Source organism: Brachyhypopomus gauderio, unplaced genomic scaffold (assembly GCF_052324685.1).
Source record: "Brachyhypopomus gauderio isolate BG-103 unplaced genomic scaffold, BGAUD_0.2 sc67, whole genome shotgun sequence".
NCBI lineage: Eukaryota > Metazoa > Chordata > Actinopteri > Gymnotiformes > Hypopomidae > Brachyhypopomus > Brachyhypopomus gauderio.
This window is the reverse complement of record NW_027506888.1, coordinates 748,564-764,521: the sequence shown is the minus strand read 5'-3', so window position 1 is coordinate 764,521 and position 15,958 is coordinate 748,564. Positions and strand designations below refer to the sequence as shown.

The 15,958-nt window shown below is 42.7% G+C and overlaps 1 protein-coding gene across 1 annotated transcript; it reads right to left on the bottom strand.

Moving 5' to 3' along the window:
• Positions 1-2,539: 2,539 nt before the first annotated feature.
• On the bottom strand, positions 2,540-12,136 carry slc25a10b (solute carrier family 25 member 10b). Its single transcript, XM_076989370.1, has 11 exons — positions 11,635-12,136; positions 7,852-7,971; positions 7,430-7,538; positions 7,290-7,338; positions 6,886-6,927; positions 6,367-6,410; positions 6,209-6,279; positions 5,819-5,911; positions 5,501-5,578; positions 4,794-4,850; positions 2,540-4,642 (listed from the first exon to the last, which is right to left on the bottom strand). Exons 1-11 carry the CDS (start codon positions 11,722-11,724, stop codon positions 4,541-4,543), a joined length of 855 nt encoding a protein of 284 aa, XP_076845485.1. The 5' UTR covers positions 11,725-12,136; the 3' UTR covers positions 2,540-4,540.
• Between the last annotated feature and the right edge of the window lie 3,822 nt (positions 12,137-15,958).

The following is a 15,958-nucleotide window of genomic DNA, read 5'->3' as shown; positions in this document are numbered from 1 at the left end:
GTGTGGTCCTAAGGTACATATGTGGTACAGTGGGCTACAATGGTGCAGGAATCGTATGGTGTGGTCCTACGGTACAGTTGTGGTATAGGAGCCGTATAGTGGGGTCCTATGGTACAGGTGGGGTCCTAAGAAACAGGCGTTATAGTGTGATATTCAGAACCTCAGCAATGAGTTGGGCCACACAGAGTCCATGGTGCAGGATCCACTGAGTCTGATTGTGAATGATCAAGCACTGATTTAACCATCATTCTTACAGTCAAGCTGAAAGGGCTTCATTACAGTGGTTTGATAGCTGTAGATTCATGTTCTGTATGTCTGTTTATTTTTGCATTGTGTTTTAGTTTGTATGGAAAATGTATGTTAATTGCACTTGCAATTTGCATGTGTTAATTAAGCAGGGAGGTGGTAGAACCTTGTTATTTATGTGAATAGCCATCAAAGCATTGGCCTCCTATTCCACAGAATAGACTAATTAGCATGGTGCACAAATGTACTCTTATTTCCATATGGGAGATGGATAAGCACATTTGGTATGGTAGAAACCCATCAGGCGTGTGCATGCACGCATTGTAGAGATAACCACTTAGGCACAGTCAGTATATAATCACATTTGATTAAAATTGTGTTAAATGATTACTTTCCAAATCATAAACACAGTGCAGTTTCATTCCATTGCTTGTACCAGACATGACTCAAAATCACAATCTCATCCATGCTGCATTTCTGATGCCACAGTTTGTCCAAAATTACATTCAATATAATCAATTTGATCTGAGCATCTGATCAACTGACTTCAACAAACTGTTCAACCGACTGTTTCCTCTCTGGGAAACATGCACACGTGCGCACACCTACTCATGCAAAAATAATTTATGGTACAAATTTATATACTTCAGACTGTGTAGATCAGACAGGTTTAGATCAAGGCTGACGATTAATGTACTAGAATCAGATATTTACAGCTAACACTCACTCTTGTGTCTGAAAACTGAAGCTGAGTCCTGTTTTATTTCCTATGCTTTCAAGCTCCATCCACCAGAGCTGGGTTTATTGCTCTTCATGCATTAATAACAGTTACCCATCTCCACCACCTCCATCCCACCCCACCCCCCACGAATGGGGCAACTAACCAACACTCCCCCACTGCTCCACATGCACAGAGTTAAGAACTGACTTCTGTGATGCTTCACAATTGTCCTCTACTGCTACCATATGGCTGCCATTGGCAACAGGGAGGCAAACACATGTTAACGGTGTTGGTTGAGGGACAGAGGGGACAGAGGGTCAGACAGGTCAGTTCCAGTGTGTGTGTGCGTGGTGGGGTTGGGAGGTGAAACAGTTGAGACTGCTCGAGTGTGACTGAGTGATGTTCTTTGGATGCCCAGGACCTTGAGCTTATGATTTACCTGTTGGTGTCAACTCACAACTTCAGAGAAGGACTCCCAGATAGTGGCCTTGGGCACAGAGAGATAAAGGAAGTTATGAATGAAATGCATTCAGTGAAGGGGAAAAGATCTTATTGCATTGTAAAATGTTTAGGGTTACTTGGACTAACAAACTTTTTAAGGCACAAGCATGCTTCTGTAGCAAGTAAATAGCATCCCCGTGTGGCCACACTGAAGAAATGAACACACACTAGCTTGTGCACATGCATATACATACAAATGACCATCACCTTGGCAAAAAAATACCTGGTCATTAATCCACCAACTCTTTCAGAAAATTCATGGTCATTAATCCACCGACTCCTTCAGTCAGTTCACCTGAACATCAGTATGTATGCATAAATGATGCCAAAATCTATTCTATTCTACTACCGTAAGTGAATAGAACAACAATCTATAGCATTATCTTACATCAGACCAAAATACACAGTACAGCTCAGCTGCGTGGTGTGTTGGTGGTGAGCACGTTCACTTCTCAGTTCTTACGGCTCACATTCTTATCTAGGAGGAGTTTCTCCACGTGGGTTTCCTCCCACAGTCAAAAACATGGAGGTTAGGTAAACAGGCCAATTCTCCTGCTGCGTCTGTGTGAATGGGTGTCTGCATGTCTAATGGACAGTTGTCTGATTATGTGTGATTGTGTTTCTGCATGTCCAGTGTTGGATGTTGCTCTGTCCTGGGTGTTGTCTTCTCTCCCCTCCATGTCTCTATGTCCAGTGGATGATCCTATCTCCTCTTCCTCCCCCCCGGTTGTCCATCAGGGGGTGGAGACTTCTGGTGGAGAGGACGCAGTGTGTGATACGCTACTGCTTCTCACTGGTGATTGGCTGTAAACATTTCCTGTGTAAATTGCAAAGTGACCTTGGGGATCTTGCTGTACAAATAGAACTCCATTCATTAAAAAACATTTAAACTATTGTGGTCGCCATTATAAAAGCAAATATTACTGATATTGAAACTAGCAGCCCACACTGGTAGCAGCACTAGATTTCAGATGATTGTGAATTTTAATATACAAACCATGTATGTTCATATTCATTGCATGGAAAGTTTAAACATTTTTCATTTCAGATAATTGCAATTGACTAAATGGCCATTTTTCATATATTAGTCTTTAATTTTCAAAAACAGAGTTTGCAGACTGGACAGTGAAAAATAATTTCCATAGGTCTGCCCCCACAGACCTGTTCTAGTGGTCATGCTAAGTGTGCAGAGTTCTTCATCGTGAGGAACTGACTCACAAGCAGTAGTGTACCAGACCACAACAACCCCCCCTCCAAATCCCTCCAATCACAAAGAGCTTCACTCACCATGGCTACATTTGCAACATGCGCGCACATGCACACACACACACACACACACAAGAAAGACCTTGAGCTGACCACAGATTATGAATCAGGTATAGCTGTCAATCAAGCTCTTCATGGTGACAAAGAAAAGCCCCCACAGGAGCCTTGGGGACAGGTGATTCAATTACATACATATGGCAATAAATTGCTTTCAGGTGTAGATTAACACTTCACTATCAGAGTTAGCACTGGCAAACCAGTTATACACAACTGCATATTACTGGTGAATTTCAGGTATGTTACATTCACTACCTCTCGTGTGTGTGTGTGTGTACACACACACACACACACACACGAGAGGTAGTGAATGTAACATACCTGAAATTCACCAGTGTACACACACACACACACGTATTGTTTCACTTTATTGGTTTCATTTTTTAAATCTACAATAATCATTATTAGATATTAGATAACTATTAGATTAAAAGTCTCATTAGGGCACATGTTAATTTACACTTAAAATACACAATTTTAACTAATAAAAGCTAATATTAGTTTTAGCTATTGCTATTAGCTAAAAGCTAACATTGATATTAATTTTAAATATTATTACCCCTGGTCTGCAATTTTGTTGAATAAAATGATAAAACTACAAATCCCAGCATGTTCTTCCTAAGACAGTATGGTGTAGCACACTCTGGCGTACCATGGCGCCCTCTATAGGACTGCCTACACATTTTATATTTTCATAATCATATGGCCTAAAACCATTTTATCTGGCTTGAACTCAGTTTCTTTCACAGACTGCACAAATACAACTCAATTACAGCAGAGTGAAGAAATATGCAATATTAAGATATTCCAGGAATCAGATTAAACAGATAGATGTATAATAAAAGGAGCCGGTTGTCAGGTGTAGTGTCCAGTTGCAGCACACAGCACCATGACAACAGATGGGATCTGTTCTGTTTCAACAAAATCAGTGCAGGAATTGAATCCCCCCACTGTGGGGGACCAACTGGACACAGACTGCATTCTTCAATCTAAAATAAGAAATCACAGTTACATAATTACCTTAATCAGCTGGAATTGAAATTGAACTGACCCCAAACCTGACCAGTATCTGATAAATATGCACAACTCTCCCGCAAAAAAGCTCAATATGTCAAATGATTTAATCCAGCAATTCAGCCACTCCTCTGTAAATGGCTTTTCCTTACTATCCAAGTAAGTCAGTATAATCTATAGTTTATATCCTACATATAATTGAAGCTCTATATACTGACGTATTCAATCTGTTGCTTCAATGTTTCAATCCAGTATGAGTCCTGGTCCCCAATGTCCACTTCTACACTACATTTCCTCTCTACACAGTACATTTCAGCTAGTTTGTATGTTTTTGGCAGGAACAGGGGACCATGTATAGGTGTGGAGTGTTGAGGGACATGTAGGTGTGTGTTCTTGCTAGAGAGAGCAGTATTAGAAGAAGGAAAAGTCCTCTAAAGACTGAAGTAAGATAGAAATGTCACAAAATGTGATGGGAAGACTTGGCCACTTCACAGTTTCACTTTACTTGTGTTGTGAGGACAGTTGCACATTTGATGGGAATGAAAATCATCGAAGAAGGACTAAGGCCTGACGCGCGTAGTGGTGAGTGAAACGAGGTACATCTTCCAGGGTTCCAGTTTGGTCAAACGTGCAACTTGCAGGTGGAATGAGATCGTCACCATGATGACCAGGGCAGCTTCAGAGGTGTAGGCGGGATCAGAGGGTGAGTGGCTTCAAAGTTCACAAGTTATTCTATCAACTGACCACTCTGATGCCAAAGTGCTTCCTCAGCTGTTCTAGAAACAGGAAGGTCAGAATGGTGTGAGGAACCAATCGGATCCCTGCTGGAACTAAACCCTGGAATGATACGATTGGATAGTTAGTGTCGGTTCTCTGTTGGAAGTAAATACTGTGATACAACAGAAAATAAAGCACATTTACAGGTTCACAAAACAATAATAAGAAGAAAGAAGAAATATTTTTATATTTATGGGGTTTGTGTTTAAACCTTATAGAAGGCCAGTGGTCCTAGTTTTGCTGTTTCTGTCAGACAGTGCAGTACTCCCTACACACACACACACACACACACAATTTCAGAAAAGGACAAAAACCTGGGCATGACTGCTCAGAAACAAATTCCTTATACAGTGGTTTCTTGAGACACGTGCAGACCAACATACGAATTTTAAGACACAAGCTGCCACTCGCTCTGTATTTTTGTTCGAGCGAAATTCCTAGATACAAGTCGTGATTCGAGAAGCTGTTGCTAGTTGGCGCACTGGCGCACAGATCCAGTATCGGCAGCACAACACCAGCATCTTGTTAGGCGCAGAACCACGTCAAATCTCGTGTGCTGTATACGTTCTTACATAATTTTTGCATTTTTAACTAGAACATGCATCATCATTTAGGATGATTTGGGGAGGTTTCATAGGGCTGTACTGGATTAAATATATTTAAGTTATTTTAAATAGGAGAAATCAGTTTGATATACAAGTTGACTGACTTACAAGCTTGGTTATATCTCAACTTGTATTTCAAGGTACCACTGAATTTAGAAGAGCGATTGCTATTAGACAGTTACTATCTCAGTAATTACAAAGGTAATTAAGACTGCATGGAAGGGCAGAAGATGCAATGGGAGAAAGGATGAGAGAGAGAGAGAGAGAGAGAGAGAGAGAGAGAGAGAGAGAGAGATGGGCAAAGAACACTCACTCTGTATTCTCCTTTAGAATTCATCAGTCTTGTCTTCAGGACATCCAGCGGCTGACAGAGAAACGTAGCACATCCTCCCTACAGACACAAAGAGCAAAAGTCATAACACTCAACACCATTAGAGGGAGACATTTCCTGTGTATTTTATTCTGCCCTTTAACCAAGTACCCATCGCTGCAGAATCAAATGTCCAGAGCTCCTCCCCCTGGACTTTTGCTTCTGCAGCGACGGGTATCTCCCTTTAACGGAAGCAGTGGCAGTCAAGATCTGCAAACTCCACCTCGGGGTATTTTCTTAATCTTAAAAGAGGACACTCACAGCAATGAAGCTGGAGAGGAAGTGAGTTAAAATGTTGTCTCCCATGACTCCTGTGCTCAGGACGAGCTGCTTTGCCTGGTCGTAACACGCCAGCTGGAGACAGTGGAAGAAGTTAAGGTGTGAGTTCAGAAGAAAAGTCGACAGGTTGTAAAACTCAGTAAAGTGTGTGCAAAACTGCTTTAACCTCAGATAATCATTCATATATTTACAAGATCTGTGTGTGTGTGTGTGTGTGTGTAAGATCTTATGTGCGTACTGAGGGGAGAGGATGATGGGTATTGGGAGAAGGAGGTGAAGAAGAGGGTATTTATTATTGATCGATAAATAAATAAATGTATCGATTTTTTGATACTAGGATTTAATTGTGTAGATTTGCTCCTCGGACCTCACCTGTCCGACGGTGACCAGGGCTCCCCTACTGGACGCCATGGTGGCCCCTGAGAACAGCTTCCTTGTCCCCTCTGCAAAAGAGAGGAGTCTCCATCAGGACACCACTGCACTCCACCAAATGCTGCAGATGCCATCAGAAAGAATTGATCTGCACTTACCTTCTCTCCACACCCTGAAGAGACCATCCAATGCATTCTTATAACTGATGAAAAGACATGTCAGTTAATTAAACACATCTCATTGAAACATTGGTTTTTTAAAGGAGAACAAGATTCCCAAAGCTAAGCATTGTCAAATAAACAAGCCCAATGAAGGTCCTGAACATGATTACAGTCTTAATTTATTAGGTAATTCAGGCGCAACAGCTTTAAAGGGAACTTGGGCCGGTACAATATATTGTTTGTTAATCATTATCAGAATACTGATCTTTGCAATACTGATATTGTATAAAGCTTTACATTTTCTTTAATCTTTAAGCATATCAGATCCGGGGCCCAATGGATTAGTACTGAACTGCAGCGTATACATCGACACACCATGATCAAATAATCAGCATTTTATCCTTATGCTGAAGCCAGGTACACCTACAGTGGTCCAGCCATGTGGCTGTAGTGTGGGGGGCGTGGTCTAGCCAGCAGGGCTGCAGTGTTGGGGGGCGTGGTCTACCGAACACTTACTTTCTCCTGAGTTCTGGGGGAAGCTTCATGTCGTTCTGCATCCTAAACAACAGTCTCACATCATTAGAATGCAGAGGCACAGAGCCACAGTACACAGCAGTCACCCCGCCTAGCGCCCGGGGCAGTGTGGGAGAGGCTGGGGACGACCCACACGCCAAAGATCACGCTCAACAACCCACACGCCAAAGAGCACGCTCAACAACCCACACGCCAAAGAGCATGCTCAACAACCCACACGCCAAAGAGCACACTCAACAGAACAAGTGGCAAAACAAGATCTTTCATAACTAGACTGGCACACCCGCTTTGCCAATCTAATGCGCGCGCACACACGCAGGCAGAGATGGGTGTGTATAATTGTGGGTATGTGCACTATGAATGTGTGCGTGGGTGTGATAGCATACCTGACATTAACCATGTCTGCTGGTGTCCCAATGAATCCACCAGTAAAGCCTATAAGGAAGGGGAAACCATATGAACCGTCTGTGACAGGCTTGTTGTGTTGATTAGGCCTGCATGCACGCGCACGTGAGTGTGTCGATACCTCCGAAGGCTCCCAGCAGTACTTTCTGGTAGAAGGGCATAGGGCCTTGGCTGCCCAGCATGTCTCGAACTGTCTCGTAGATGGCAAACCTGGTCAAAGAGTAGGACATCTGCAGAGACAGAGACACGCTAAACATCTCGACACAAGGCTCGTCGTTTTGCTCTAATGAGCAACACATGACGGAAGCATCCAGAACTGGAGCGGAACCAGAAGAACCGCCCAACCCTCCCTAGGAGTAGATGTGAGGTCACCGTCCCCATCCATATCGTCTTTAAAACTGGGTAACTGATAACAGGAAATAGCCCAACTGTCCTCTGTGTGTCTGTGAGATTAATGGTATCATACCAACTGTATTAATCCTGACAACAGAGATATCCTTTATCAGAAAGGAGGTCAGTGCTGTTACACACACACACACACACCTGTCTGAGGAGAGAGGCGCTGAGGCCATTGTACAGTGCCAGAACCCCGTCGTTCTTCACCACGTGCATCGCCATGCCGACCATCTTCATCTTCACCTCCTGCTGTGTCTGAAGGTGCACCTGCAACATCACCATCCTTGATCATTACTATGGTGAATATACATAAATAGTGGCCTTTATAGATAAACACTCCTTTCCCCACACAAACACACGATTGAGTCGTTGCAAAGTCCCGCACCCCTTTGGTTACTGTTGCTACTCCTGTCAGGCTGTCTCTCCTATCATATTAATCGATATGATGTTAGGGTTAGGTTGTTCAAACACATCCGAGAGAGATAAGTCATAAAATAACAATAATACTTCTAAAATATCAGACAGAAGTAAACAAAAAGAACTTCAATGTGCATTTGAGAGCTACATTCACAATACTGCAGTAGAGAAAGAGAAGGACATTACAGTTGAAGGAGAAGCTCAATGGTCCCAGTGGCAGTTAGTTAGTATGGACAATGAAATGCTTTGACCTTTCAAACTGAATACCACTGGTACTTTGATTTGTCTAGTGTAGTTTTATGAGCCAATGTGTTCCAAATTTGCCAACATTGCCAACATTTTATCTGGTGTGTTTGCTCAGAGTCAAATGGAACACAATTAACTGGCAAGATATCTAACGAATTTTAAAAGAAAAGTAGTTGGCTAGCTAACTTACGAGTTAATATTTAACAATCATTGTTTCACAACAACAGTATACCAAACTAGTATAAAATATCACATCCCTTTTCTTTGAAAGCTTGGTGGGTTTATTCATGTTGGACTGGACACTAGCTGATCTAGGGAGCAGCTTAGGGAAGTGCCAACTGCATGTAAACTCATGCTGGCATGCACACACGCAAGCATGCACACACGCATATTCGCTTGCAAGCATGCATAACCGGTGTCACCTTAAACAGAACACATTGTTCTTGCATGAAGAAAGTCATATATAACTGTATATCCACAGGCGACATGAATCCTTTTCCACTCGGTCACTGGCCCTGTCATTGGCCCTGTCCCTCATTCACTCTCTATCCTTCACACTATTTCTTGCCTGACTATGATGTGAATAAAGACATATGGGCCTCAGGGAATCTCTACAATTATAAGACTCTTGTGAAGGCAAACTTTCAGTAGATGGACGGCAGTCATTAGCATACGAGGCAATTCATCAGCATGTCTGATGTGTGTGAGCGAACGCCCATACAGAATTGCTTCTCATATATGATCAGGTAGAATTAGCACTTTCCTAATTTAGCCCAGACTTCTCCTTATCCACCCTTGAGCACAGCACACACAACACACAGACACACACACACACACACAGGTATGTGGGGGCATGCACACCAACTGTGTCAAAAGTACGTTGTGAACCCTGAATGATATGAATGATCCCTGTAGAGGGCATGTGGGCTGGTTGTGGTTGGTAGTGGTGGTGGTTGGTGGTGTGTGTGCTGTGCTCTAGCACGAGAGGTGTACAGAAGAGAAACCGCTTTTCCTGTAGATCCGACACCAAACACAGCACTGGCACAAACACCCATGCACACATATGAGCTGAATACACCTACCACAACACAACCACACAACTCTTCTTTGTTTTGTTTTTTGGTAGGAGTAACAGAGAGAGAGAAAACCAGAAGGCACTTCTCCCATTGCTCTAGTACAGCTATAGCACAACCACCTGCTCTATACTAGGCCTGTGAACTCCTCCCCTGCTACACGTGGGTGAGCTGTAGAAGCAAAGGCAACCATCCCCTAAGTGGAACTTCCCATCTGGACTGATATGAAGTAATTGAGTAATGATGAATAGCCAAGGAGGTGAGAACATGATCTAGATGAAGATACTGTTCACAAGCACTCCTACTCCATCTATACTGGGAACAGTAATAAAAAGGAAACACTTGATTCTTGTTCATAAACGTGCATGATACAATATTAGACCAGTTACACACTTGACTCCACTTTTGACCTTAATTCCCCAACCCAGTCAGTCTTTTTTCACAATCCTATCAATCCGTCCTCTGAACAGTACAAAGGCCATGTTTGCGGTGTGTATTACTACTTCATTTAACTGTTCTACCCGACACAAACTTAGCAAAAACAACTAGCTCCAAAGTCCACAGTCCTGTGATGTAGTGGGCACAGACGCGCACGGGTGCACACACACACACACACACACACACACACACACACACACACACACACACACACACACACACACAGACACAGATGCCCTCTTGTGCCTACGAGGGTGAGTGTGTCACAGCCACAGCCTCCAGAGGGCAGACACTCAGGCCACAGCCTGACAGGCCTGCTGTGGATCAACATCCCCAGTTAGAGCAGGGACGAGTGTGAACCTGCATGAACGAGGGTGTGCAGGAGAGAGAGAGAGAGAGAGAGAGAGAGAGAGAGAGAGAGAGAATATGTGTTGTATGTCCTGCCCTTCCCTCTGTCCTGTACCTAAGAAGATAAGTGACATTCAACAACCAACAAGGCCATAGACTGAAGCTCAGACTGAAGGACTCACACACGTGCTGTGTGCACCTGAGGAACAGGGACACAGTGAAGCAATACACACCAAGGTTAAAACACAACACTTAGTTCAGGGAACTAGGGTGATCTCTCTCCATTACACAGTAGGACATTTCAAATGCTATTTCACACAAATGCATTTGCACACGCACACACACACACATATACAGAATAGCTGGTACAAACCTAGAGGGTGTTTATATCACACACAGATCATGAATTCAGACACACTAACTACCACACGCACACATACTCTCACACACATACTCACACACATACACATACTCACACACATACACATACTCACACACATACACATACTCACACACACACGTGTAAGCAGACCCAGTGAACTTGAATTTAACTTGCACAGAAGTAAAAGTTAACAATAGGACTATCCCTTACATAGCTTAAAGCACTATAATAGCAGTGTAGCAGATTTATTCTCCATTATCATATTTATTATCTATGTCTCTTCAAATAAAGTATGTGGTAAATGTGCAGTAGTTTGTGGTTGGAGTGCCATTTTCAAGAAGAATGTATTATAAGCAGGTAAGCCTACACCGTTTGCTGGCATGTGACTTTTGTTCCAATTATAAGTGGCACATAAAGGTGGCCTCGGGGGAGGTGGAGTATCTCGGGTACTGGCCTAGCTAGGAAACAAAGGTGCCGGCTGCTTTTGGATACCCTGCTCTTCAGGTGCAGTGCATTTAAATCGCAGCTGAGAATGCTGTGAAGATACTCAGTCAACTTCTGCTTAACATGACATTTAGCCCACATGCAGTGAATGTAGTATACAGTATGCAGTACCATACTTAAGGTCGTACTGTACCGTCCCAGTGGTTTGCGCGCCGGGTAGGACCAGCACTGCTGTACTGTACTGTGCTGTCCAGGCACACACGGTACTGTGACGTACTTCCGGTTGTACTGATAGTGAACAGGAGTGACGTCAATGCACTTTCTCACTTTCTCTGTAAACCGAGAAGCTACGCTGAGAAATTACATGAAAAAACACGAAGCTCCCTCGGTGGGGTTTCGAGGTGGTCTTCTTTCCAACTTGATAGTTGCGGATTCATTATAAATACAGTTAAAGCACGTGCATTTGCAGGTACCCGTCCATATATAATAATAGCTGGCACAAAATCGGCCCAACTGCCTTGATTCATATTTCTCACGCAGCTAAATATCACAGGCCATAATGTGGCCCTCCAACCCTCTTACCTTCACCAGGTCCAGCGGGTGCGTGCAGCAGGCGGCTCCGCATGAGGCTAGTCCACCGAAATACCAGCGCGACATCCGCTTCTCCGTCATATTTATTTCTTAACTTGTGCTTTATGCACTACAGACAAGAACGTCAATCTTCAGATCTGTCCGACTGGACGGGCCGCGGGAACTACTACGATTCTTGTGATTCTGGCGTGCGTACTAAACATCCCGCCTGTCTCCGTCCTCTAATCAGCACGCATGACAAGAAACAAGCAGAAAAGTCACAAAGTTCAGGATCAGCCAATTGCTAGCAGGGGCGCAGGGACGGCCTCTCTGCCCGACGTATCCACCCTTGACTCCGAACAACTGTACCACTTTCTCACACGACCTCCTTTCTATCGGACACAGATAATTTCGTTCACCCGCTCTTCCGCATGTCCACGTCCCCCGTGACGTCGTGTTAAAGGGACAGTCGTCCGTGTTGGACGCAGAGACTGTATACGGTCTCTCGTTGAAAGCGCAGACTCGGTTGTAGTCGAACGTTGTTACTTTAAAGCAGCGTTTCTCAAAGTGTGGGGCATACATGGGTATTGCAGGTGGGGCGCAAGCAATTGGAAGAAATGAACCTGTTTAAGCCTGTCGTTTTAATGCATGTTTGTCTGCGGAACAGCGTGAACCAGGGCTAGATTCGGCCCTTTAATGAATTTAAAAATTACGTCAACAAATTACGTTCGCCCCCCGTCAGCAAAGTAATTTATAATTTTCTGAGTAGTTTTTGAAATATGTAATTTTTACTTTTACTCGAGTAAATTTTGACCCAAGTAGTTTTACTTCACTACATTTCAACTCCCTCACATTACTGAGTAAAAAAATATTGATGGTGAAAAATTAAATGCGGGCAGAAATTTAAACTTCTGAGTCCCAGAACTGAAGGCCAATTGCATGGCCTTGTCTTGCGCACGCCCTTTCCATTGTCTCATAATCAGGTCGTAATCTGGTGCACTTTTTTCTAAAAGGATGAGACTATTCTATCTTTAAATCTTCTATCTATCAGGTTCTGTGGGATCCTGTGGACATTTTATTGTGAAAAGTGGAATCCTGTGGGCACTGTATTTTGAATAGTTGGATCATGTGAACGTTTTAAATAGTGGAATCCTATGCGCATTTTGCTTTATTTTGAGATGTGAGGTTTGAGGGATCCTGTGGTCATTTTATATTTTATTTTGAGTTGTGGCAACCTGTGGGCATTTTATTGTGAATAGTGGGATCCGGTGGGGACTGTATTTTGAATAGTTGATCCTGTGAGCACTTACTTTTACTTTTACATTTTTTATGTGGGATCCTGTGGGCATTTTATTGTGAGTAGTGGAATCCTGTTGCATTTTAAGTTTGATTTGTGGCATCTTGTGGGCACTTAATTTTGTGTTCATTTTGTTTTTTGAATAATTTGTAATTTAAATTTCTTTATTCTTATCATAGTGTTGTCCGTTGGACAATAGGACTGAAAATTGTTTGCACTTTATGGTACAGGTTGTGACTGTCCTTGTGCTGTGAGGAAGTATGTTCCTGAGCCCAGCTGATCTTTTTGCAAGTGTGGATGTGCACTTAAATACACTTTGAAATAGATTAAAACAACTTGTGCTGAATTTGGTTCATGATTCATCCATGCATTAAATAACTGAAAGTAACTAAGTAACTTTTACTCAAATTACATTTTAAATGAAGTAATTTTGTACTTTTACTCGTGTAAATTTTGAGATGGGTAATTTTACTTTTACTCTGAGTAGATTTTAGGCAAAGTAAAGATACTTTTACTCAATTACAATTTTTTAGTACTCTTTCCACCTCTTGTTATTACCAATGACGTCTGATGCCAAGAGACACTTCTTTTTAGTTAAGCAGTACCGTGGTGATACATACATACAGTATGTGTGTGTGTGTGTGTGTGTGTGAGAGAGAGAGAGAGAGAGAGAGAGAGAGAACCTAGTTGTGCTTTAAAGCTGTGGGAAAGTAAGAGGAATGATGTGTCATGAAGTGAAACAATGAACCAAAGCAGCACATATGGTCATGTCACATGAGAAGGACGAGGATAATGTAAGGATAATGGTGGTCAATAAACTGGGTTGACAGCTTTCGTATAGTGGTCTGGTCAACACCTCTCCCTTGGCTGATGTGACTAGACATGCAAGCTGTAGTGATCCATCAAATAAATGACTTGTATTGACATTATCCACAGGTGGAGAATTCAATAAGTGGCCATTCTGATGATCTTCGGGCATAATGTAAATGTCATTCACCCAGCAGTGACTATACTGTAAAAAGCACAACATACCACAGACTGCTGCGTAAGGGCCTTTGATAAGGCACAAGCCATCACCATTCAGCAATAATACTACAAGGCCATCCGCATCCAGAAATAATACTACAAGGCCATTAACAACCTGCGATAATACTACAAGGCCATCAGCATCCAGCGATAATACTACAAGGCCATTAACAACCTGCGAAAATACTACAAGGCCATTAACGTCCAGCAATAATACTACAAGGCCATCAATGTCCAACGATAATACTACAAGGCCATCAACATCCAGTGAAAATACTACAAGTCCATCAACTTCCAGCAATTATATTACAAAGCCATCAGCATCCAGTGATAATACTACAAGGCCATTAACATCCAGCAATTATACTACAAGGCCATCAACATCCAACAATAACACTGCAAGGCCATGACCATCCAACAATTATACTACAAGGCCATTAACATCCAGAGATAATACAACAAGGCCATCAACGTCCAACGATAATACAACAAGGCCATTAATGTCAGACGATAATACAAGGCCATAATGTCCAGCAATAATACTACAAGGTGCTAGGTATGGTGTGGGCAGGTCTGGCGTTAGTGTGGCTGAGGAATGAGAAGATCTGTACATAAGGCAATCATGAGATCCAGCCCATGTTAAGTGGAACTAGCCCCCTTAGTTATTTTACAGTGTTTTGGACACAGGCCATTAAAATATTAGAAGATCCACAGGGGTTGAAACAAATGAGGATGTCAACTTGGGAGATAGAGAGTGTGACGGGCAGGGTGAGCGAAAATAAATGGAAGCGATCACGCCAAGTCTCAGGGAAAAAGGATGGTTTAATATGTAAAGTGCGCTAACCAAAACCCGTGAACTGATCCGAATTAAGGATATAATAACCAGCGGTCAACTGGTACAAAGACAAGACATATATAGACGAACAAATGACCCTCAGGTGAGACGGATCGCGGGCTCCGCCCACTTGTGGGACGAACACAACACCACACCCACAGGACAAGCTGCTGCTGTAGACGGGGGCGACCAGTAGGGGGCCGCCGTACCGTGACAGAGTCTGGCCCACCGTATGCTTCCACTGGCCGGCCAGAACCCGCTATTTTCTAAATAAAATAATTTATATAAAATACCCGCTGTTTTATATTTCACTAATATATTAATATATTTATATTTATTAATATATATATTAATATATATATTAATATATTTATATATATTAGTTATATATAATATATATAACTAATATATTTCGCTAATGGTCGGTCCCCACACAGTTTAATTTCACCAAATCTGGCCCTCATTGCAAAAAGTTTGGACACCCCTGATCTAGCATGTCTGACTGGCGCAGTCTTTTGGTTAGTTAGTAGCTGCTGACACCGTGTGGCCACACGTGTATATTACAGCTCTAGAGCTGTGAGTTACACGTGGCAGGCCACTGTTCAAAACTGCAAAGCTGATTTCTATCACCAAAACACAACAAACAAACACACACACACACACACACATACGCACACACGCAAACACACACACACACACACACACACACACACACGCACACATGCAAACACACACACGCACACACACACACACACACACACACACACACACGCAAACACACACACACACACACACACACACACACACACACACACACACACACACACACACACACACACACAACCACACACACAAACAACAACAGGCTGGTCATGTCTACTTAATGAAGCAATTGAAACTGCCCTGCTCTCTCTGTATCCATGATGATAGTATGTGTGGGCAGGTTGTGAAGGAGCTTAGAATTTCTGAGTCATAATTTACATTTCTCCACAATTGTGACATCATTAGTTTCTAAAATTCTTAGCACACACAGGGTATTGTCCTCTCTCAGTGTCCTGCTATTGTGTTCAATGTGCTGCCTTCCCACACACTCACAGACACACACACAGACACACACAAACACACAAACAAATACACGTGTGTTATGTGTGTACAAAAAAAATCCACAAATCTACAGA

Bases quoted from the DNA above. Each gene is read 5' to 3' on its own strand.
- slc25a10b (XM_076989370.1), bottom strand. From the start codon at position 11,724: ATGACGGAGAAGCGGATGTCGCGCTGGTATTTCGGTGGACTAGCCTCA. The intron at 6,928-7,289 runs GTATGCTATCAC...ACTGTTGTTTAG, and splicing joins GCAGACATGGTTAATGTCAG to GATGCAGAACGACATGAAGC. The intron at 6,411-6,885 runs GTAAGTGTTCGG...TCTTTTCATCAG, and splicing joins CCCCCAGAACTCAGGAGAAA to TTATAAGAATGCATTGGATG.